Source organism: Sinohyriopsis cumingii, chromosome 18, assembly GCF_028554795.1.
Source record: "Sinohyriopsis cumingii isolate HCF-2022 chromosome 18, ASM2855479v2, whole genome shotgun sequence".
NCBI lineage: Eukaryota > Metazoa > Mollusca > Bivalvia > Unionida > Unionidae > Sinohyriopsis > Sinohyriopsis cumingii.
Window position 1 is genome coordinate 76,577,317 of NC_142978.1, and position 24,640 is coordinate 76,601,956.

General features: G+C 34.9%; 1 protein-coding gene across 3 annotated transcripts in view; it reads left to right on the top strand.

Annotated features, from left to right (window-relative positions):
- LOC149777018 (cilia- and flagella-associated protein 251-like) overlaps window positions 1-24,640 on the top strand; it is a 73,101-nt gene that overhangs the window by 37,544 nt on the left and 10,917 nt on the right. For all 3 annotated transcript variants that reach the window (XM_089941779.1, XM_089941780.1, XM_089941781.1), the window contains 10 exons: window positions 2,058-2,117; window positions 2,512-2,591; window positions 3,914-4,053; window positions 5,564-5,737; window positions 8,909-9,052; window positions 13,781-13,863; window positions 14,684-14,825; window positions 15,206-15,297; window positions 19,013-19,141; window positions 21,884-21,989. In XM_089941779.1, coding sequence (XP_089797905.1) covers window positions 2,058-2,117; window positions 2,512-2,591; window positions 3,914-4,053; window positions 5,564-5,737; window positions 8,909-9,052; window positions 13,781-13,863; window positions 14,684-14,825; window positions 15,206-15,297; window positions 19,013-19,141; window positions 21,884-21,989 — 1,150 coding nt within the window. The remainder of the gene's footprint in view (window positions 1-2,057; window positions 2,118-2,511; window positions 2,592-3,913; window positions 4,054-5,563; window positions 5,738-8,908; window positions 9,053-13,780; window positions 13,864-14,683; window positions 14,826-15,205; window positions 15,298-19,012; window positions 19,142-21,883; window positions 21,990-24,640) is intronic.

Here is a 24,640-nt window from a genome sequence, read left to right on the forward strand (position 1 = left end):
CACCCCCACCCCCATAGCAGATATGGGGGCACTCACCAGTTATTATGTACTTTTGAGAGAGTGACATATGTAAGGTGAAGTTGTTTGCATTTAAAACACGCACAATGGAGAGAATGTTGGTATACCTGTATGCTACATTAATGTAATGTGGATGACATTTCTTTGGATATTGTACTTTTGGAAATTGTACATGATTTAAGCATACTGCTAACTAAAATGACTGCTCCCTTGTGCTAAAAAATCAGCCTGAATTAGCCTAAAGTACACTGTCCATAGCAGCTAATAAAATAGGGAAAATGAATTTTGCCAGACTAGACAATACCAGCTTCTGAAAGTGCAATTAATGAATTACCGAATATATAAAATGTAAAAAAAAGTTATTGGCTCTTTTTTATACAATTTACCTCTGAAGTTCAGGAAGTGAAAATGACCAAGTGGAGCTAGCACTTTTTTGAAAGGTGCACATCTGGAGTAAGGCCAAGCTGTATACTCTATAACCCATATTACACCCATCAATCATACACCAAAATAAAGGGAATGAAAGGTTCTTTGAAATATACCTAATTTATACAAGGTCTTTTTTAAATAGCCAGTGTAACCAGTGAGGAAAGCCAGAGAAATTCTTTTTCTTTAAAATTCTAACCCTATGCAAAATAGGAAATTGTAGAGCGCCACCTATAAAGGAAAGTTTCAATACAGGATGCACAAGTAAAATAGGTTGTTTGTCTGAATGCATTGCTGTTAGAGACAATGTACAATTGCACGTTAGCATAAAATAAGTGCAAGGTTGTAATTAAGGTTAAGAATTTCTTTATGAAAATAACCTTTTTCCTTCTTGAACTGATCTTGTCCCAGTAAGTATATATTTGTAGCGAAAACCATGTTTACGTTTATAAATTCACTTTCAGAGAATTATATCTTTAAACTTTGCCACCTTAAATATTTGGAAGCAAGTTTGATATGTTTGGGGAAATAGGGCTTGACCTTTTGCTGTAAAGTGTATTGTCATGTTATGTAACATTTCTTATTTATATCTTATCACAAGCATTGTGCATTATTTGACTGCATTTCATATCTAGTGTCATTACTTACAAATCATTTGAAATTTATACTTTGTATTTTAGCTTTAATTTAAAAATGATACCCCAACATATTTTTATCTTGAAACATTTCCAGATTTAATTACCAATAGTAAATAAATCCATGGCCATAGTATATAAAAACAACACCTGTATATTATTATGTACATTTGCATGAGGGGCCACGAGTGGCCAAGTGGTCTAAAGCGCTCTCCGTTATGGATCACTGCCATCTCACCTCCGTCTGCGCCGGTTCAGGTCTCGGATTCAGCCAATGTGGGTATGTGAGAAAGCTTGCCAGTAGCTTCTCGTGGGTCGGTGGTTGTTTCCGGGGTTGTCCCGGGTTCTTCCTCCACCATTAAAACTGGCCGCCATGTATAGCCTATCGTGTGCTGAAAAATGACGTTAAACCCTACAACAACAACAACAACATTTGCATGAGAGCCAAGTAACTCTTTTCATCAGAGATTAAATAAAAAATTAAAACATAACTTCCAAAAACTTCGGATTAGATCAATTATGAGCAAGAGACTATGTAGTTTAATTATGCCTTTATCTTTGGAAATGTTTATCAAACAATAGTAAAATAGATAAATTTGACATGATATAAAGTTTATGTTCTTACAATACTAAATAAAGACTGTTAAGTGATGCAGGCCAGGTGAGCTCTATGAAGGGCCTTTTATTAAAAGCAAAATAGTGGCATAGAAAATGGTTGTTTGATAAACTTCTATAATATAATTTTTAAAGCAAACTTGAACTCAAAATTGCATGATCATTAGTAATTTCTAATACTCAGAGCATAAATATCTTCTGAGTTGAAGATTTTTCAACAAAATCACACTGGCTTCATCAGTGTTTAATGTTGATCGTGTGGTCTATAATGGTCATGCAATATGAGAAGATGAATTATTCAGAACATTTTCTGGTGCACTTAATGCTTAAATAAAGTTAATTGAAGTTTATTATACATTTCAGACCCTATATGATCATAGGAAGCTATTCTGGTCTACTGAAGGTTTGGGATTATGAAAAAAAGTAAGTACACAATATGTGAAAACTATTTAAATCTTTATAGAAATCTGATATGAATTGTACAAGGAATGCATGAAAATTCTGGTTTCATCTTTGGGGAAAAGTTACAGTAAATTTAAAAAAACTGAATTTAATGAAAGTTCTATATTATGTGTTTATAGAATCATTTTTACACAAGGACATACACCTGTAAATTACCTTAGCATTCTTTTCAAGCAACATTTTCTTACTGTACCCAACTAAGGAATCAATAAGATGCAATTTGAACACTTGTTATTACTGAACACAATCACTATATTTTATATGTCATCAGATAATAAATGATTGTATTAAAAGTTATTTCCGTCTTACATATTTGGGCTTTCAAGTTTTATTTTTCACTAAATCTTTATTTCAGGGAAGTGCTTGTTTCCAGGGTGTTTGACAGAGGCAATTTAATTAGGTGCTGTGCCTATGACCCCAAGGGAGCTTACATAGGTAAAATGAGAGAGATAAACATTCAAGAAATTATTAACTTTAAATTTAAATCATTGTAGCAGATTCATGTTCACTCAAAATGCCCACAGTCTCTCAAACTAATTACAAAAATGGTCATTTTGTATTGTTAGTTTCAGAGCTCAAATTCCATCATGTTTTTGAATCCAAAATTCTAGATGACAGTTAATGTCAGTTAAAACAGCGACTTAGTTGATTGAAATATTAAAGGTTTATTCAGCTGTTTTCTACATTTTGTTACAAGATTATTAAGAACCAATAGTTTACATATTTTCAAGAATGAATTAATATCAAAATACACTGAAGAAGAGACTTGCATTATTACATAAATTTTGCATAAAGTCAATGAATGTTAGGCTTAAAAAGAAAAATAATTCATAGAAAAAATGAATTATAAAAGCACTGTTGTGTAGTGGGTGAAAGAATAATATTAAGTAAGAGCAAGACCCAGTTTGGAAAATTTAATTTTAAGTTAAGTCCAATAATTAAAAATGGGTTTAAATTTTGCAACTTCTCTTACCCCTCAGTAACTCACACACAATGCACCATGCCATGACTCTGTATGTTCTTGTGCATGGAAACAAGAAAACAATATTGACAATCTTGCGTGGCAATCACAGTCACCTGACTTCAACACAATTGAAAATGTGGTGCATAATTTTAAATATAAGCTGTTGAAGATCTCTGCATGCAAATAAATCTCTGCAAGGTTTTGAGGTACAGACTGTTTGAACATTGTTTACTGCAGATTATATGAAAGCTTTATAAAACACCATTCCCAGGATGCTCATTGAAGTTTTAATGTCAAGAGGCCATTTTACAAAATCCTGAACATCGGAGTTAAGTGCCAGACTTAGTTTCTGAGCTATTCTCTTTTAGTGTTCATGATGATGATGTTGTCATTTGTGAGTTGTCTCATTTGTGTGGAAGGTCCCTCTTGATTTATACTGCACACAAACATCAAACAATGACCTCATAACCTCTGTTGGTTAAAATATAACACAGCAGTTTGCTTTGTACAAATTCAAAAACAAAAATCACATTTCTTTCTGGTTTTCCACAAAACACTGATTGTCAAAAATTCAACACCACATTATGTGTATATATAGACAATAAAATCACAGTACTCACTAATTAAAATGCTTTCATCAGAGTCATAGAGTGTAATATCTTAAAATTAAGTACATGATACATACAATGTTTCTACCACTTGATGAAATGGGATTCATTACTATACTTGCCTTGTGATAATGAAGGTCCTTATATTGAGGGAATGCTTTATAACATTTGAATTAATATTTCAGCGGTGGGATTTGTAAATGGCACTGTGCGGATTTTGGACTCTATCACACTAGACGATGAACTCCAGGAACCTTTTAGATATGCAAGAGATGCCATTACTCATATTCAATTCTCTCATGATTCTCGGTACCTCGCCACTGCTGTGAGTATAGTACTCTGGGATGTGATGGGTTTATCGTCCTGCACTGCTAATTTTGCAACTACAGCTAAATCTCCCAATTAAATCCACTGATCAGACTATGTTAGTTAGCTTCTTTATCATGTTAAAGGATCTACATGCATCTACATTTGTAAAATAGAACCAATTTAGCCACTGATTAAGTACTGTTACTGCAACTGCCTTTTTATGTTTTTATTTCACAGTGTTCTCAATTCCCAAGTCATTACACTAGAGACTAAGCAGTTTTGTCATTAGTGTTCTCATTTCCCTGGTCATATGACTAGAGACCAAGCAGTCTAGAGTCATTACAGTGTTCTCAGTTCCCAGGTCATTAGATTAGAGACTTTGCAGTCTAGATTCATTTCAGCGTTCTTAATTCACTTGTCTTTATATAGGAGACTAAGCATTCTAGTCATTACAGTGTTCTTAGTTCCCATGTCATTAGACTAGATACTAAGCATTCTAGAGTCATTACAGTGTTCTTAGTTCCCATGTCATTAGACTAGAGACTAAGCGTTCTAGAGTCATTACAGTGTTCTTAGGTCCCATGTCATTAGACTAGAGACTAAGCATTCTAGAGTCATTACAGTGTTCTTAGGTCCCATGTCATTAGACTAGAGACTAAGCATTCTAGAGTAATTACAGTGTTCTTAGTTCCCATGTCATTAGACTAGATACTAAGCATTCTAGTCATTACAATGTTCTTAGGTCCCATGTCATTAGACTAGATACTAAGCATTCTAGAGTCATTACAGTGTTCTTAGGTCCCATGTCATTAGACTAGATACTAAGCGTTCTAGAGTCATTACAGTGTTCTTAGGTCCCATGTCATTAGCCTTGAGACTAAGCATTCTAGAGTCATTACAGTGTTCTTAGTTCCCATGTCATTAGACTAGATACTAAGCATTCTAGTCATTACAGTGTTCTTAGTTCCCATGTCATTAGACTAGATATTAAGCATTCTAGAGTAATTACAGTGTTCTTAGTTCCCATGTCATTAGACTAGAGACTAAGCATTCTAGAGTAATTACAGCATTCTTAATTCCTTCATCTTTAGACTAGAGACTAAGCAGTCTAGAGTCATAACAGGATTCTCAGTTCCCTGGTCATTAGGCTAGGGACTAAGCATTCCAGAGTCATTACAATGTTCTAAATTGCCTAGTCATTAGACTTGGGACTAAGCAGTCTATAGTCCATATAAACATTTATATTCTGTTGTATTCATATATTTCTCTTCTTTTTTTTCCATCAGTATCAAAGCATGATTGGACATTCTAACATTTCCTGTGCGAGAATTAGATGTTTAGTATGATTGGACCTTTTCAGAACAGAGCTTTTTATTTTCTTTGTTCATTTCTTATTTTTGCTGCCAACTTTTTTTCATGTCATAAGATGGATTGAAAGTTTTTTGACCATTGATTAATGAAGAAATGATGCAGTCCTTCTCAAGTTTAAGTGTATCTTGTTTTTACGAAATTCCACTTTTTTGTAGGACGGGGAGTACACAGTGAGTGTATTCATAAAGAGGAATATAATTGAGGGTGACCCCTATACATACTTAGGGCGTTATCGTGCTCACTACAAGCCCATTAAGGACATCATGTTTGGTGTTCAACTGGATGCCAATGTGCCGAGGTTGTTGTCACTAGGAGAGGATAGAGTTTTGGTGAGTACAAGGAAACATAAAAGCATTGTCATTTTTAGATATTCCACAGACACGAGTGACAACCTGGGGTGAATATAGGGATAATATGTACCTTGCTGTGGTAGATATAGGGATAATATGTGCCCTGCTGAGGTGAATATAAGGACACTATATGCCTTACTGAGGTGAACATAGGGATAATATTTGCTTTGCTGGGCTGAATATACAGTGGTCCCCCTCTTGAACGGCCCCCCTGACCAGCGGCCACCCACTCCTTACAGCCAGAATCCGCTGGCACCAACGAGTTTGTGTTCAAAAGTACCCCTCGCAAAAGACCACCAGGCTAACGCGACCAGCAGCCAGCATATTAGTGCAATAATATAAAATTTACCCCTCACAAGCGGCCGCATTTTATTTGAATATGTATCCAGAACCAGTATTTTATTCATAACGTGTGTTAAGTAATCCGATTTCTGTTTCCCGATGTCAGGTTTTCGTTACTGAAAGAAGTGTTGAGTAAAGTACATGTACCACTAAGGTTAATATTATATCATTTACACCTCACGAGAAGCCAAATTTATTCCATAAAAACCGAGAAAGACTCAAATTTTAATCCATACAAACAGGTAAGTACATGTAATCCAATTAGCCTTACTGCTCTGTTATCATAAGATGTCCGGTTTAGTCACTCTGATAATTGTTAAGATTATAATTATTGAATATTTGTAACAGCTGAGAAGTGGCAGTATCGATGTACAATACCCAAGTCAGCAGGAAAATGGTTTGATAGCCTTTATGGCTTCCCTTAGTAAGATGTTGAGCTTGTTCACTTTGATAATTAGTGGCTATTACTACTGACAATAATTGTCAAAATTACGAATCCTAACGGCCGCGAGGTAAAATCTGCTTGATGTTAATGGTACATATCGAAGCCCTTTTGGCTTCTCTCACTTAGTGTAAAGAAATGTATAAAAAAAATAGGGTACCAGACTGCAACTAACGAATCACGTGACAACATCGCTTCCTTTAAAAACACGGCAATTTGTTTAGATGCATACAAAATTGTTTTATCAGTATTGTAGTTGGCAACATGAATAACTTACTGCATAAAGATCAACATGTCATCGAGGAAAAGAAAAATTCTCAGTTTAGAAGAGAAAGTGAAATTAATTCACCTGACTGAAAGGGGCGGGGGTCAAGGATCCTTGCAGAAAACTGATGTCGGAAAGACTCAGATGAACAATATCATGAAAGACAATGAAACAATTCTGCAGAAGTGGGAAAGTGAAATGGACGGAGAAAGGAAGATTGTTTGAGCCAGGAGACGTTTGTATCCTGATTTGAATGACAAGAAAAAGCAACAATTTTGTCAGTTGAATTGGGATATGACGACTTTACCGCAAGTAACGGATGGTTGCACAGATTTCAAGTGCGACACAATATTAAGTGTTCTGTCCTTAGTGGAGAATCAGCTGATGTTAATAATGAAGTTGTCGAAGATTGGAACAAAAACCTAAACGATATATGCAGGGGATATGACAGCAAGGATATTTTTAATTGTGACAAGGCTGGTTTGTGTTTTAGACTGTTACCATGACAGATGATGTGATCTGTAACATAATTATAAAGACAGTTTTAAAACTATATCAATGGTTATTCATAGCATTCTTTTGAAAATGATGACACAGTTTGTTTTACATTTATTTCACAACATGCATGTGATTTTTTAATGAAAATATTAAATGTTTTAGAATTAAATGTATTTGTGATTTTCTTCATATGTATTTACTATTCGCATTTGTCATCCCCCTCTAGAAAGGCCACCCTCATTATAAGGCCACTTTCCTGCTGCATTAGGGGTGGCCTTATAAGAGGGGGACTACTGTAGTGATAATATGTGCCCTGCTGGGGGTGAATATAGGAATAATATGTGCCTTGTTGGGGTGAATATAGGGATAATATGTGCCCTGTTGACTTGAATAAAGGGATAATATATGCCTTGCTGGGGTGAATGTAGGGATAACATGTGCCTTGCCAGGGTGAATATAGGGATAATATGTGCCTTGGTGGGGTGAATATAGGGATAATATATGCCTAGCTGGGGTGAATATAGGGATAACATGTGCCTTGCCAATGTGAATATAGGGATAATATGTGCCTTGGTGGGGTGAATATAGGGATAATATATGCCTTGCTGGGGTGAATGTAGGGATAACATGTGCCTTGCCAGGGTGAATATAGGGATAATATGTGCCTTGGTGTATGAAAATGTTTTCCAGAGCAAGAGGAAAGTGGTTGAGCCCAAGGGTTCAAAGTCTTTATATTATTAGCTCTACAGAAAACAGTCGCACACAGCAAAATTTGTATTATCATTATCTATTTGCCTGGTACATAAATTATATACCAAATACCTACAAAAAGATTTTAACAAAACAAAAACTACACTCAAGCACCATATGTAATTCCAGTTTGAATACAGCTGACATTACAAATGTGTATGGTGTCATTTAAGCCAGATGATGCTTTAGTGTTTTATGGCATACCAGCACTTTGGAGGTTATGTCATGCCATGGCAAGTACAATAAAGTACCTTGCTCAAGGGCACATTATGAAAGCTGATCAGTCAATGGAACCAAAACCACACCCTTCTGGTCAGAAATCTAATGCCTTAATCACTGTTCTCCTGCCAGCCTGAGGATGTAATTATTATTAATTCCTCTCATGTGTCTGTATATTTCTTAGTACAAAAAAATAATTAAGAATGCTAATATTATACTACTTTCACTTGGCCTTGAGATTGTATAAGTAAATGGAGATAAATTTATATATGGAAATAGTTTCTTTATTCACACTTATACCCAAAAATCAAACCAAAACTAAATAAGTTATGAGTAATAGTGACTGAAGTGTTAGTATCTAGACATGATGATATATTTCTTCTTTCAAAGTCATTTGAGTTGTGAAAATTTAAAGAATTATCCCATAAAGAATACAACAGGACATTTTTTTGACTTATTCACATAATGTAAGGAACATAACATAAGGTTTCTTTTGAACTGCTTAAACAAATTTGTTGAAATAGTCCATAAATTTGATTGAACATAGATCCAAGTAATCCATAATCAAAAACGTTACAGATTCAACAAATTTATAATAGATGAGACTCCAGATAAAAAAAATGTTCTGTTCCAGGTGGAGTATGACCTTGAAAACAGCAGTAAGGATGACCTGAAGCTTGCCAGTGTAGACCGAATTGAGCAGAGTGCTGTACCACAGTGCATGACGTGGTACCCACCCATCACCAAGGAACATTTTATTGTCACAATCAATGACCAGGTGAGTACTGAAGTGAAACATTTTTTTTACATAATTGATTTAACTGATAGTTCTTTTTAGCACCTTCTCATCCTTTTATAATAAGTTATTTTTTTTATATACCCACATGTATAGAGGTGAATTAATAAATATATACCCTCTTTAGAGGTGGAGGTATATATTAACTAACTAGTCCTGCAGTTTTGGTGGATTGCACACATCAACAAATCATTTTACTTCTCCAGTATTTGTTAGAGTTATTGCTCATTTGTAATTTAAGGTACAGCATGACACAACCTCATCAGTGAAATTCACCCCCAGTTTTTAATGGATTGCTTTGAAACTTTCTGTATATTATGGTCATCACATGACAATGCATTTATTAACAAATCACCTTGCCCCTACAGTATTACAACTATTTCCCTTATTATCATGTAGCTTTATGACATTAACTTGTTAGTGCAACTAGTCCCAGACTTTCTGATGGATTGGCAAGAGCTTGGTAAAAATTATGGTCATGACTTTCAGGTATCAGCATCGCTTTGTCCAGCAATTGTTATAAGAGTTATTGCCCTTTCTACTTTTAGTGGTATGAAGTTGTGACATAATCTTGTGAATATATTTAGTGTCAGTTTTTAAATGGATTGCCTTGAAACTTGGAAGAAATGAATGTCATTATCTGAAGATGTTAATGTCAATGATTCACTTTGCTCCCACAATGTGTATTAGAGTTATTGCTCTTTTTGTCTTGTTGCTTAATACAGTGCATGACAAAACCTTGTTAGTGCAACTAGTTCCACAGTTTTTGATGGATTGCCATAAAACTTCATAAATGTTGATGACCATCACCTGAAAATGCACATACAGTGTATCAACAAATCATTCTGCTCCTGCAATTTGTGTTACAGTTATTGCCCTTTATTGTCCTGTAGCTTAATGAAATGAATGACACAACCTTGTTGGCACAACTAGTTCCACAGTTTTTGATGGATTACCATGAAACTTAATTAAATATTTATGATCATTACCTGAAAATGTGCATATCAACAGAAAACTCTGCTCCTACAAACTAAGCCCTTTTTGACTTGCTGCTGTATATATCATAATAATGCAGCTTGTCTTGCAGTTTTTTTTTTATAAATCTCTGTAAAACTTGGTAATGCTATGATCATCTTCTAAAGACATGCATATTGACAAATCTTTATGGTTCTGTTATTTTTGTTAGAGTTATTGCCCTTTGGACTGACAATTGGGTGCAGTATATGATGGAATTTTGTGACTGAAAATACTCTTGCAATATGAATTGCTGTGAAACTTAGTGTGTAATATGGTCATCATCGAAAGATATGCATTTTGACCAATAATTGCATTCACACTTATTTTCAGAAGAGTTATGCCATTTTATCCCTAATGACTCATATGGGCATAGAACACAATTAATTGTAGTATATGTTCTCTACATTTGTTTCTCAGTACTGACCTTTTCACTGTGCGACAATCAATGCAAATCATATATAAATCCAAAATATCTTCAAAGATGACTTCACAGTGAAGTTCTTGTCAAAGGTTGACCTGCTCTTTTTTGAGATGCTGGACTGTCAACAGAGCAGCATGTAAACAGAACAGATTTCACTTCTGGATCATCACCAAGGCCTTATTATTCACTGCGCACTGTCGCCGAAATACACACAGACAACAACACCTTGATCTCATATTATCAAGAATAAACAATTACCTTTAAATCCCTATCAAAAATGCATAAAAATATACTTCTATCACCAGCAAAATGAGATAGGAATTTTTTTTCTAAAAATAGACTGGAACTACATTCATGGGTACTGAAATGGAAGTACTAATTTTGACCCGATTCCATATTCATCATGGTTTAAAGGTGGGGTATGGGAAAGCAGGGGTATATTTATGTGAGTAAATTGGTCACCATTCCTTTAATTTACCCAACTGATCATGAGAATGTAAAAAAAAATTCTTTTTGTTCCATCTTTCCAATAATATAAATTGTTTCAGATGGACACTAGTTCATGGACAGTGCATGAGTTTTCTTTTAGTAAGGAGTTGTTTGGCTATATTGACTACTACTCAGATGACATTTTATCACTACATTTCACATTTGGGCTTGATGCAGTGCAAGCCAATGTCCCCACAGCTTGCTTACATCATTGTACAGTTACTAAAACTTTGTTTTTATTTGCTGAATCATCTCCTGCAGTATGCTTTACAATCATGGAATAGCCAAATTAGCAAAATGGCATTACCTATTGAGGAGTGCATTGCACAGTGTTCTCATCCAAATATAAGTGCTAGAACTGTTTTATAAATGTGTAAAAGAAAGAATAAAATCTCCTAAATACAGCTATTGCAACAAGAATATGCAGAATTTAAAAAAAAATCAGTCCAATTTGGTATCAGTTAATATTTCCATGATATTTATGTGTCTACCACAGTTAAACAGGTATGTTTGTAAACCTTAAAATTAAGCATCTTTAAAAAATATGACATTTTCAGGGAACATCATTCATCTGCACACACTAAATCCCATGCATGGAATATCTATAAATATTAGCTTAAATTTTATTTTCTCCCTATATTTACTTGCCATTTAAACTATAAAATTTTTAAAATTATTTTCAAGCTTTTTCACTGCAAAAGAATATAGTCTTTGGCCATTGTAAGTTTTTCTCAAACAGCGAATGTTACAAAAAAGCTGATACAAATAGCATTTCTGAAAAAAATATAAAACTCAAAGAAATAATATCATTTCATGTTTTGGAATAATTATCAATAATCACCATCATCAGTCAAGTTCAGAATTGTCTTTGACTGAAGATGAATATTTTGACTAAGAAATAGTTAAGAGAATATTTCTACTGAAACAAATACAACCATGTGCATATCGTAAATCATGTGCAAGAAATTAAGTTAGCATGTACACCCTTAAGAATTTGTGGTAGATAAGCAGTCAGGTAACTAGAGCATCCTACAGATAAGGATTTGGTCATATCTTTCGTCATTTGATTGTTAGAATTAAGTTGTTCTGATGTTTTTGGCTTTGTTGATTTTTTTAAAATAAGTAATACAATAAAAAAAATAATGTATCTGAATTTATTGAGGTAAAATGCTGACAAAACTGCAATTAACTGACAGAAAGAGTCAATTATTAGAAGGAGTCCTGCACGTAAACATTATGATCGTTCTTAAACATGTCCTGACATTTTCTGGATTGCCTTGAATTTTGGACAAGCTTCATAGACAAGCTTTAGGGCAAATGTCCTGGGCAGCGTCTGAACCATCTAAAACACTGAATAAATATGTTACTATCCATGATTCTCTGCTATCAAGGATAGTCAGCAATTTTCTTCATTCCATTTCAATGATCAGTTTATCTGAACAGAAGTTGTAGAGATGTTTACAACATTATAATATACAATTACAGACCTTTGTAAAGGTCAGTATTATGGGTTAGCTGGTTCATAAAATTTTATATTCATCTCAGGAAAGTCCTGTAATTGTTCAGTTACATGCTTTAGAGAGAAACTTTAACATTTAAATAAACTGAGAATAATGAAAATGCCATTTCAGTTGCATCTTGACACAAATTAAACTTCATGACATGAGGAAAAGTATACCTGACATCACAGCAGTGCAGTATGGTGTAATACTGCACATCACATTACTTTGTGTCATCCAATGAATCTCAAAGAAATCATATAATAAATACATGCATTTCCCTTATAACTAGAAACAAAATTACATTTCATTTACTTATGAATGTAGATAGTTGTGTGATCAGTGCTTAATCAAATGTGCTTTATAACCTTGTGTGCCACCACTACAGTTTCTTCACTTCTACAACATTCAAATAATAATAATCGGTTTGAGTACCAGATTACAATATATACTTGCTTATAAATTGAGACCAACTACACATTACACAGACCTTAGATCTGCCATAGCATAATGCATTGGCAGATCTGGATCGATGCAGCTTGGCAGGATTAGTCAGTAGAACAAACAGTGTAGATCCCGATCTGCTGGGACATTATGTGATGGCAGATCAAGGTCTGTGTTGTTTGCAGTTAAATGCAACTTAAAAGCAAATATTGACAGTATAGCCTTGTGCAGAAATAAAGCAAAACAACAATCATGTTGTTAGGGCAGGACTCCAGGTTTGAATGTAACAGCTTCATGTCCATAATTAAATGCACATTCAGTAAAAATAATCCTTTATAGTGCATAACATTATAAATTCTCAAGTTCTCATTGGCTCACTATGGTGATTTTATTTGAGGACAGTATTTCTCCTTGCCTTTAAAATACTATACTTAGCCCTGATGTAGCCAGGGCTATTGCCACATGCCAAAATGTTATATTACATCAAGTGAATAGTAAGTCTGTTCTGGAACACTATTTTTTGGCAGGGTGTAGTGCCCAAGCCTTCAGACAACACTTGAAGAACAGTCCCATAGAAGAAGGCAGTACCCTCATAATAGAATAATATAAAAGAAACCTTGTATGCAAACATTTAAATGTATATCTTAACATGTAGTGGAATTTTATTAGCATTAATGAAAAGTATTATATGCATTTATCATGATTAGCTACATTCTCAATGTTTCCATCTTCAAAAAGTTACAAGTAACCCATTTACATTCTAAAATTTAGTTCTGGTCACTATGAGTTGAACATAGGGTAAATTCTATCATATTAGAAAGTTAGATTTTTAAATTTCAGTACAAATTCAAACTTTACAACTCCACAACAAAGATGTGTAGGAAGACAATTCTAGGACCAACATATGGATCACCTGTTCAAAGGTAAGTTAGTGTGAGGCAAGACCATTTCACAGCAAGCTCACACAGTACACTGTAACAGAAAGCTTTATTGCAATACTGGGTAAATTGTTTATGATATATTGAGCATTCAGGTGACTGGTATTAGAGTTATCAGGGCACAGTTGTATATAAAATATAAATAGCCTGCCAGTTATCAGGGTCTGACTGTATGTAAATATAAATAGCCTGGCCAGTTATAATGGTATGACTATGTAAAACAAAATATCCTCACCATTTGTCAGGATATGACTGCATGTAAATATAAATAGTCTGCCAGTTATCAGGGTATGACTATGTAAAACAAAATAGCCTCACCATTTGTCAGGATATGACTGCATGTAAATATAAATAGTCTGCCAGTTATCAGGGTATGACTATGTAAAACAAAATAGCCTGGCCATTTGTCAGGATATGACTGCATGTAAATATAAATAGTCTGCCAGTTATCATGATATGACTATGTAAATATAAATAGCCTGGCCAGTTATCATGGTATGACTGTATGTAAATATAAATAGCCTGGCCAGTTATCATGGTATGATTGTAAATTTAAATAGCCTGGCCAGTTATCAGGGTTTGACTGTTATCTAAGAATTTTCAGCCAGGCCAGATATCAGTCTGCCTTTTATGTAAAAATAAACAGCCAGGCCAGATATCAGAGTTTGCCAGTATGTAAAAATAAATAGCAGGGCCAGAACATGAATATTTTATTTATACCTTTATTCTGTTGTATTTTCCATTTGTGGAGGGTTACTATACAAATGGAATTGTCATATATGTAATTCTAATGAAATGTTTCCAGGATTTCCATTGTGCCAACCAAAGATCCTGCTCGGGACAAGAGATACATGGCCTATTGCACCAAAGATAAAGTGGGGCTTCACATTTTGCCTTTGGATGGCAACCCACATAATGCCATGGCACTTATTGCTCATCCAGGAGGGGTAAGACAGAGCTTATATAGATAAATTGGCATGGAGGGAGAAGAATGGGCATGACAGTTTTAAATATTGACAACCGTGTCAAGTATATTGATAGTAATTAAACTATAATGGTCATAATTAAGTGACAAAGATACATTTAAAGGTACTAGTGATAGTGGTGGTGTTGGTGATGATGGGGAAAAAGATGACTCTGATTATAAGGAGTACGATGATAATGATGATGACTACAACATATATGATGACAACAACAGCAATGAAGATGATCATGATGATAATAATAATAATGATGATATTATGGTAATGATGATGATGATGAGGTTAAGGAGGAGTGGGAGGAGAAAGAAGATTTTAAAAAATTGCCTATTGTTTATTTTAATTAGGTTGCTTACATGGTGACTAGTTATGATGGGAAGTATGTCTTCACTGCCGGAGGATCCGATGCCTCAGTCCACATGTGGGAGATCAATATCAAGTGAGTCAGGGTGTTGTTTGTTATGTACTATAGTGACTTATAAAAATGGTCCTCTCAGTTTATGCAGTATTGGGATCGAATATTCAAAACTGTCCCATCTGTTATGCAGTATTGTGACTGACCTTTAATAATTGTCCTATCTGTTATGCATTACTGTGATTGACCTTCAAAACTTGTCCTATCTACAATAAAAAAGTATAAATGTCCTACAGGTAAACCACCGATTTTCTGGCACCCTTGGTTCCAAAGCCTTGCCGGATTAACAGTTTTGCCTGACCAACTGAGGTCACACATTGCCAATATAATGCAGTTTCATCTGCATTATACACCTGCTTAGGACTGGTGTGCTCATCAACTACAAGCTTCTGAAATTTGTCCACATACTCAGCAGCGCCTTCGTGGTCTGCAGACCATTTTTCTCCACACACTTTATGCATGGAAGTTCCATGACGCTTCTTGAACCTTTGAAGCCATCCTTCACTAAAGTCACACCCATGTTCTATTTTATGTTCTTTATAAAACAACTGAGCCTGGTCCATTTCCATCCTGCCAGACAAGTCCACTCCATCACTCCGATGTCGCCATAACCATTCCATCATCACTCGGTCATGCTCAGTACTCTTACCATCTTTCATTGTTTTTCTAATGTTCATTCGCTTCTTGGAATCACTGTCTGAATAGAATTTCAATATTTTGTCCCTCTTCTTCTTTATATCGTAAGCAGTTGATAAACCAATACCATATGTGTCACAGCTTTAGCATGGAAACACCATGGTCCAGTTTTTTCAATTGTTCTACTTTATCCTGTATTGATATTGACTGGTGCTTACACTTGACACCACCACTGACACTTCAGTTTTTCTTAGAAGCCATAGCTAGGGTTAAATGTAAGTATAATAAGCCAAGAATAGCACAAAATACAGGTACCACCACCAACAACTGCAGTGTAAACAATCCAAGTGAGTGTGCGCCCAGTGAACTAATTTGGCAGTGTCAAGAATTTCAAGTGCCCTCTCGTAATTTTGTCTGGACTAAAAGATGTGCCAGACTATCCATTGCCATAAAATCGGTGGTGTACCTGTATCTGTAGTTAGAAAATAGATGTTGACTGATATTTATTATTTTATAAAGAAATGTAAAGGTTAGAGCAGAAGTGACCTATGGCAAAATAATAAACTGGTCCATCCTTTTTTTATATTTTGCATGCTGCACAGACAACTGGTGATAAATACATTAGTTGATTCAGTTTGATATAAAACAAAAGCTGACCATTTCTTTGCTGTTAAAATGGAATCCAAAATGCAATTCATTTGTGGTTGAGGTTTGCCTGTTTTTCTAAGTATTACTGGATGCTGTAAAATTTACAGAAAAATTGCTTATGTCAGATTGGAAACATTGTTTATATCATTCTTTTTTCATTTTATAGGTTTGAAAAGATGATTCTTATTCCACAATGGAAAACTAATAAAAGTTTATAATGTATATCTTGTGTGGTGAAAACTCGAGTTTTAATAAACATGTAGACCATCAAAGATACCAAGAGAATGGATGTACAGTACTCAGTATATTTTCAGAAGGCATTTTTTTCTATATTTGTTTTTCATAGTGGAGATGGCTAGAATACATCCAAGTCTTTGGAAACCATTGCCTACTTTTTTACCTTTTAAATAATAACCCATAATACTGTGTAAGGACAACTGTTGAAAAACTAAATTACTTACAGTCTAAAAAAAATGAGCATGTAAGTATTTGCAGTTAAAATAGAAACATATTGTAATACTCATTGATAGTAACTACACTCAGGAAACACTTAGATTTAACACAACTGACAAGATAGTGCATGTGTAAAGCCCCTTTTGAGGTGCTAGTGGTGATATGTAGAACTGTTCATTATTGCCTAGAAAAGGCTAAAGGGTTGCTGGGGTATTGCCCCAAGGGAAGTAATTCAGAAATTGTCTATTATAAACCAGACTCCAGAAAAAGATGTCTTGTCTGCAAGTAACTGTTTTATGCCAATTATGACAATGCTATAATTTCTGCTGGCAAGTGATCATAATTTATCTCATTCTGTAAAAGTTAACCCTTTTGAGAAAGTCATCTCAGATATGTCTATCCCAGATGAGTGACATTCTGTAGTAAAGGTTATACAGGTCATATATGTGTATCTACTCTTCTTAAATGAAATGTAAATTGTTGTTTCAAAATTTAACACTAATTTTGTTCAAGTCTGTTCAATCTTGTTTGTTGAATGCTCTGCACCTTAACTGTCATAAAAAAACTTCCAAATGAAAATTATCAATTGTTAAGTACTTTTACAATGGTGGCCAGGTCAAGAAAAGAGTATGTTGAGTCAACCATCACAATATAGAGTGGTATGAATTTGTTTATCAAAATAAGTAGATTTCATTGTGACATCACAGGGCATGTCTTTCAATCCAGATTGTACTGGATCATACCTGTAATTTGATCTTGTCCAAATATATCCACATACTTTAACATTGATATTGCCATAGGTACTTGCTGAGTCATTGATATTGCCATAGGTACTTGCTGAGTCATCTAAATAATGACCTTTCAAAGGAATATGGATGTATGAGGATCAAAATAAAGTGAATAGTTGACATTTAAAGGTATGTAAAATCAAAAACCTAAAAAATGACATCCATTACTAAAATAATCGATATTGAATGCATACATGACCTGTATGACTTTTTCTGTAGGTGACATCATAATGCCTACAACATTATGAATGCAGTGTTTCTTGTGGCATTGATATTGACAAGACAAATTTTATAGCTTATAAACACTTATTTCTGTTACAACATGCACTTTGTTGTAAACTGAGGGCTATTCCATTTAAACATACATGGGACCCAGGGAAGGCACTTTAAAAAAAATACATGCCAGAATACTCAAATTACCAAAGGCTTCATATGAAAACAATACAAAATTCTAAATTGAATCTATGGGTGACTATTCAGCATTAAAAGTGCCTCCCTGGGTCCCATGTGTTTTTTACTCGAACAGCTCTGAAGCTTTATGCTCTTTTTTAATGATATAAAAAAACTTTCAGAAAAAAATCTGTATAATCTGTGGCTACATTAAACTGCCATATCAGGTTGGATTTACATCAACACACACCACTACATATGATGAACTATATGACCAGAAGCCCCCTTCAGTACATATGATGGACAGTTTAACCAGAAGTCCCCTTCATTGCATATGATGGACAAGTTAGCCAGAAGTCCCCTTTCAGTACATATGATGGACAATTTAGCCAGAAGTCCCTTTCAGTGCATATGATAGTCAATTTAGCCAGAAGTCCCCTTCATTGCATATGATGGACAAGTTAGCCAGAAGTCCCCTTTCAGTACATATGATGGACAATTTAGCCAGAAGTCCCTTTCAGTGCATATGATAGTCAATTTAGCCAGAAGTCCCTTTCAGTACATATGATGGACAATTTAGTCAGAAGTCCCATTTGGTATATTCTATATATATTATATATATTCTCACTTTTTAGTCAGGTCCAACTGATGAAGTTCATGTTGTTTGTTCTAATGATTACTCCTCACAAACTCCATAGACCAAAACATACTGGCACATTATGCAATGGCAGATCAGGGTCTATGTTGTTTACAGTTGGACCTGACTTATAAGTGAGTATATACAGTACTTATCTACATAATAAAACCTATTTTACCCCCTGCAGTGCACTGGAAGCCCAGGCCAAACTTGGAGGTGAAGATTTAATTCCTTTTTATGGCTTACTGGATGGAGGAAGAGAAGGAGAACTCTTTGCTGAATTGGAGGATTATTTCTACTATGCTCAGATAAGAAGGTAAAAAAAAATGTTCACATTTCACTTCTTAATGTCAATCATGCAAATAAAGAAAGATGGAATTTTTAACATCAGATTCAAATAATTTACCTAAGTTATTGTCAAGGGTAGCCAAGAGATTGCATTCATATCAGGTAAGGTGGATAATATCATTTCATACACATGTTATTGTTTATCACATTTCTTAATGATCTTAGTTTCAAGTTTGAAATGTAAAAAACCTATTTCCACCAGTTTTAATTACTATCACTAACATTGCTGCTGCCACTATATCCGATTTAACAATTGCTAGGACAGCAAGCAATGATAACAATAATAACAGTAACAACAACAACGATGAATAATGAAAACAACTGAATACCAAACACTGAACACAGTTTTATTCTTTTGCCTGACAAAACTTCATTTAACGAAGTTGTCGTACCACTATCTGATTTGATTTTCATACCATTATCTAACCTGGCTTTCATACAATTGTCTAACCTGACATTCATGCCATTTTCTAACTCAGCTTTCATGCCATTATCTAGCCTGGTTTTCATACCATTATCTGACATGATGATTATACCATTATCCAACCTGATTTTTATATCATTATCTAACTTGACTTTTATACAATTATCTATCCTGAGTTTCATTATCTAACCTGACTTTCATACCATTATTTAAAATGACTTTCATACCATTATCTAACCTGACCTTCATGTAGTTATATAATCTGATGTTCATACCATTATCTAATATGACTTTCATACCATTATCTAACCAGTCTTTCATATCATTATCTAACTTGTATTTCATATCATTATCTAACCTGACTTTCATACCATTATTTGACTTTCATACCATATTTGACTTTCATACCATTATCTGACATGATTTTGATACCATTTTCTATCATGACTTTCATACCATTATCTAACCTGACTTTCATGCAATTATCTAACTAGGCTTTCATGCCATTATCTAACCTGACATTATCTGACCTGAATTTCATACCATTATCTAACCTGACATTATCTGACCTGAATTTCATACCATTATCTTTTCTGACTTTAGCACCATTATCTAGCATTCATTTGATTTGAATTTATTAGACTAATTGAGTAATAGTTTATGCTCTGAGATGCTTACAGTGAGTGTCATATTGTTATAATTTAATCTTTCTTTTGTCGTTATGATTTACAGACATCTGATTGGCTATGCCCTTATGAATTTTTGGGGGTCATACTTGTAAGAACCCAATTTTTTTAAGCTACACCCACCTGCATTACCTTTCTGTACATAATATTCAATGAGGACTATATTTAGAATATAGGATCATTCAAGCTCAGACTTCTTACATAAGATTTTAATTATGCAACAACTATTGGACTTTTTTCAAATAAATGAGATATCTTTCCTAATACTACAATAAAATACACTTTAAATGAATGAATAAGGATCGTGTGCTTACATATCTTGATGTGAAAGACATGATGGTACAGTGTGAAATGCATCAGTGTGTGTATGTATTATTAGATGATATGAAATCTGTATACCATTTCAATTTGGAAATTTGAAATTTGTTTTTGAGAATAAAATAAAAGGAGAATAAAAGAGAACAATATTTTCCAGTGACAGGTGAGATCAAACACACAACCTTTGCATTAGAAGGCCAACATTTTAACCAACTGATCTATACAAACACTTAACATATGAGGTATTAGATAAAGGAGTAAAGCCTCTATATTTTTCCTATGTAAGATTTTAATTTTGAAACAAATACTTCACCATTTTTTCAAATAAATGAGATATCTTTGCTAACGCTACAAATGAAATACCTTTAAATGAATAAACAAACATTGTCTGTTTACATATCTTGATGTGAAGACATAATGGTACCATGTGAAATGTCATTTTGCATGGTAATTTTTATGCAGTCCTAAATATAGATGAAACTGAAGAACAATATTGTGTTTTGCCTGAAAACAATGAAACTGTCTTTGTGGACAATGATTTCTAATGTGCAAGTATGGATTTTGATTTTTTAACTGAAGTGGTGGCCTTGTCTTCAATTGAGAAATGGGCATGGCTTAAGAAAACAATGCTTTTCTCTGATTGGTTGTATGTATATCCTGAATCTTCACTGTTCTGTATTATTGCACCTTACGAATGAAATTCAAAATATGATTAAACAAAAGAATGTTATTAAACTATAAGTTTATGTAACTTTTTAACCTGTGTAATTTAATTTTAAGGAGATTCTCTTTATTGCATTTTATTAAGTACCTTATATCAGTCTGTACCATTACTATGTGGTGTTGCATGTCACAGTAATATGTGTTATTATCACTCTTTTATAGGGGCCCCGAGTGGCAGAGTGGTCTAAAGCGCTCTCTGTTACGGATCACTGCCATCTCACCTCTGTCTGCGTGGGTTCGAGTCTCTGATTCGGCCAATGTAGGTATGTGAGAAAGCTTGCCAGTAGCTTCTCGTGGGTCAGTGGTTCTTCCTGGGGTTTTCCCGGGTTCTTCCTCCACCATTAATACTGACCACCATGGATAGCCTATCTTGTGCTGAAAAATGGCATTAAACCCCACAACAACAACAACAACAACACTCTTTTATATGTCAATTATGTGTCATAAATTACAATATGGTGTTTCTAAGGTGTCACATTTTGGCAAATTATTGTTATGATCAGACATTATGACTTTTATACATGTGAATGATAAGTTATAAATTGCATTTATTCTTCAGCCAAGGGGTGAATGCTTTGGATAAAAGGAAGGTGTCAACCAATATTTCCCTGTCTGAGGTGCCATTTGTTATGCGGGCAATGGGATTCTATCCCTCAGAACAAGAGGTATTCTCTCTCAGATTTTATTTCTGTTTGTTAAATAATGTTTGGTCTTTTTGTTATCTTTTGTACAGCAAATATTGACAGATGTCATTATAGGTAAGTTGTACCCAGTTTATTATATTGAAATTACCATTGACAGATGTCATTATAGGTAAGTTGCATCCAGTTTATTATATTGAAATTATCATTGACAAATATCATTATAGGTAAGTTGTACCCAGTTTATTATATTCAAATTTATTTCCTCTCCAGTCTGTGTCAGTAAATTTTAAGTGATAACTATGTATAATAGTTTAGGGCAGAGAAAGTTAATGTGTGTGTGATTTGGATTTTTAACGTAGCTCTAACAATTTTTCAGTCATATTGCTATGATATCTGCAGTGTGACAGTTTATAGTGGTGTCTAGCACTGGGGTATTGTGACGTTTGCACGCATTGGGGTGGGGTTCTTCCAATATATATATTAATTAAATTATGATGAAAGTTCCACCCGGGCTCGTGGAGTTAGAAAGTTAAATTAGTGACGAGGTAGATTTACAGCTCTGAGCCCCCAGTCAGCAATACCGACGGCTAAATTATAGAGAACACGAAGATGAAATTCAATTAATAACAATTTAATAAATTCGATAATTTAAAACGATAAACTCTCAATCACCCGTCTTTCCCTCGACCAAGTGACAGCCTAATTCATCCCATGATTTACAGTGTGAGTTCGATTTTCCCCCTGTTCTTGCGTCTACTCATCTCTTTCTCTCCCACTAATTCTTTCCTTCCTTCTGTTCCTCCAACACCTCCTTCGACTCCGTTTCCCTCTCGAATATCTCCTCCAATTTCGCTTCCAATTTCCTCTTCCTCCCTTCTCTCCCCTTTTCCTCCTAGACTTCAACTTCTCCTGACTTCTCTCCTTTCTTCTCCTTTCCTTTGTCTCTCTATCTGAGACTATGTGACCAAACTGTAACTGGTCTGTCCCTCAAAGCTTCCTTATTTGAAGCTGTCTGTACTTAGAATTTCCTGTTCTAAGATTTTCCCGCTAATAACGAATGGCTATTCGGAGTTAAGCTAACCTCCTCTGGGTAATTTCTCTTAGCAAACTAATTCTTGCCGGAAGACACGGAGATATCATTCTACCCAAATCAGGGTCTCTCCCCTATCTCGATTCTGATTGGGTGGCGCTGTAACCCTGTCCAATTGTCTTAGCAGCCAGTTCAACCTGGCTGTCTGTCTGCAGGGAAAAGAAGTTAGGACACTCCCACTTCTTCGGGCAACTTCTTTTGATCTGGACAAACGTTTCCACATCTAGGTGATGATTGGCTATCTGGCGGCCTCGCAGCTCCTAGGTCTGGCTCTCCACTTCTAGCCATGGCAATCTTACATAAGGGATTAGTGCTAGCCTTCGGCAATGTTTAACATCAAACAATGGCTTGTCAGAATTACCTTGATTATACATGTTTCAAACTGGGGCTACTCTGGGTCAGGGTAAACGTGACAGGTATCATGCCGCAGACATGTAGCATCATATCCCACCCAGTCACATTATCCTGACACCAGGCCGACCAGTCCTAACACTAGCTTCTTAATGCTGAGTGCCAAGCGAGGCAGCTGTTAGTTCCATTTTTGTAAGTCTTTGGTATGCCTTGGCCGGGATCGAACCCACGACCTTCTGCTTCCGAGGCGGACGCTCTAGCCACTAGGCCACCGGAGCAGTCAGAGAAAGTTAGGAAGATATGTGGTATAGAACATACTTTCATATTCAACAGCAAGGCCTAACACTCATGTGTGATAATTATGTATTGCAGTCTGTTGGGGATTTTTAGTTTCAAAATGTGAAGTGAAAATGTAAACAAGTGAAACCAAAAGTGATTCTATCACATTAGAAATGTGCTGCTTTGACATACCTCAACACTCAATAGACCTTGCAGTATTGTATTTATCTAATGACAAACCCAAGCTTGATAAAAATCCCACTCTTACTGTTACAGAATTTGGCAAATATTTAGTAAAGATATCATTTTATGAGTATCAATCTACCTCAGAATTTTGTAAAAATTGAGTTAATCATAGGAAAAGTACTATACTGTATATATTCACTTATAAGTGGATCCAGCTGTATAGTCTATTTGGTTTGTTAGGACTAATGAGTAAAACAAACAACATAGATGCTGACTAGCATCTCATAATGCACTGGCAGGTCATGGTCTTTGTTGTTGACAGTTGGAACTGTTTTTTAAGCAAGTGTATACAGTAATTAAATTTTTTGGTATGGCCATGTATTTTGAGGTTTAGTCATATCGCTATGATGTCTGCAGTGTGTCAGCTTATAGTGATGTCTAGCACTAGGGCATCATGCCACAGACATGTAGCATCATGTCCCACCCAGTCGCATCATCCTGACACCAGGCCAGCCATTCCTAACACTAACCTCTTAATGTTGAGTGCCAAGCAAGGGAGCTGATAGTACCATTTTTATTAGTCTTTGGTATGACTTGGCTGGGGGTTTCAAACCTAAGACCTGCTACATCCAAGGTGAATGCTATAACCACTTAGGTCACCAGAGTGCTGTGTTGAATCAGTTTGTGTGGAATGAATGCAAATCTATGATTCTGTTTATGACAACTAAACTAGACATTTTATTTGATAAAACCAAACAATATCATG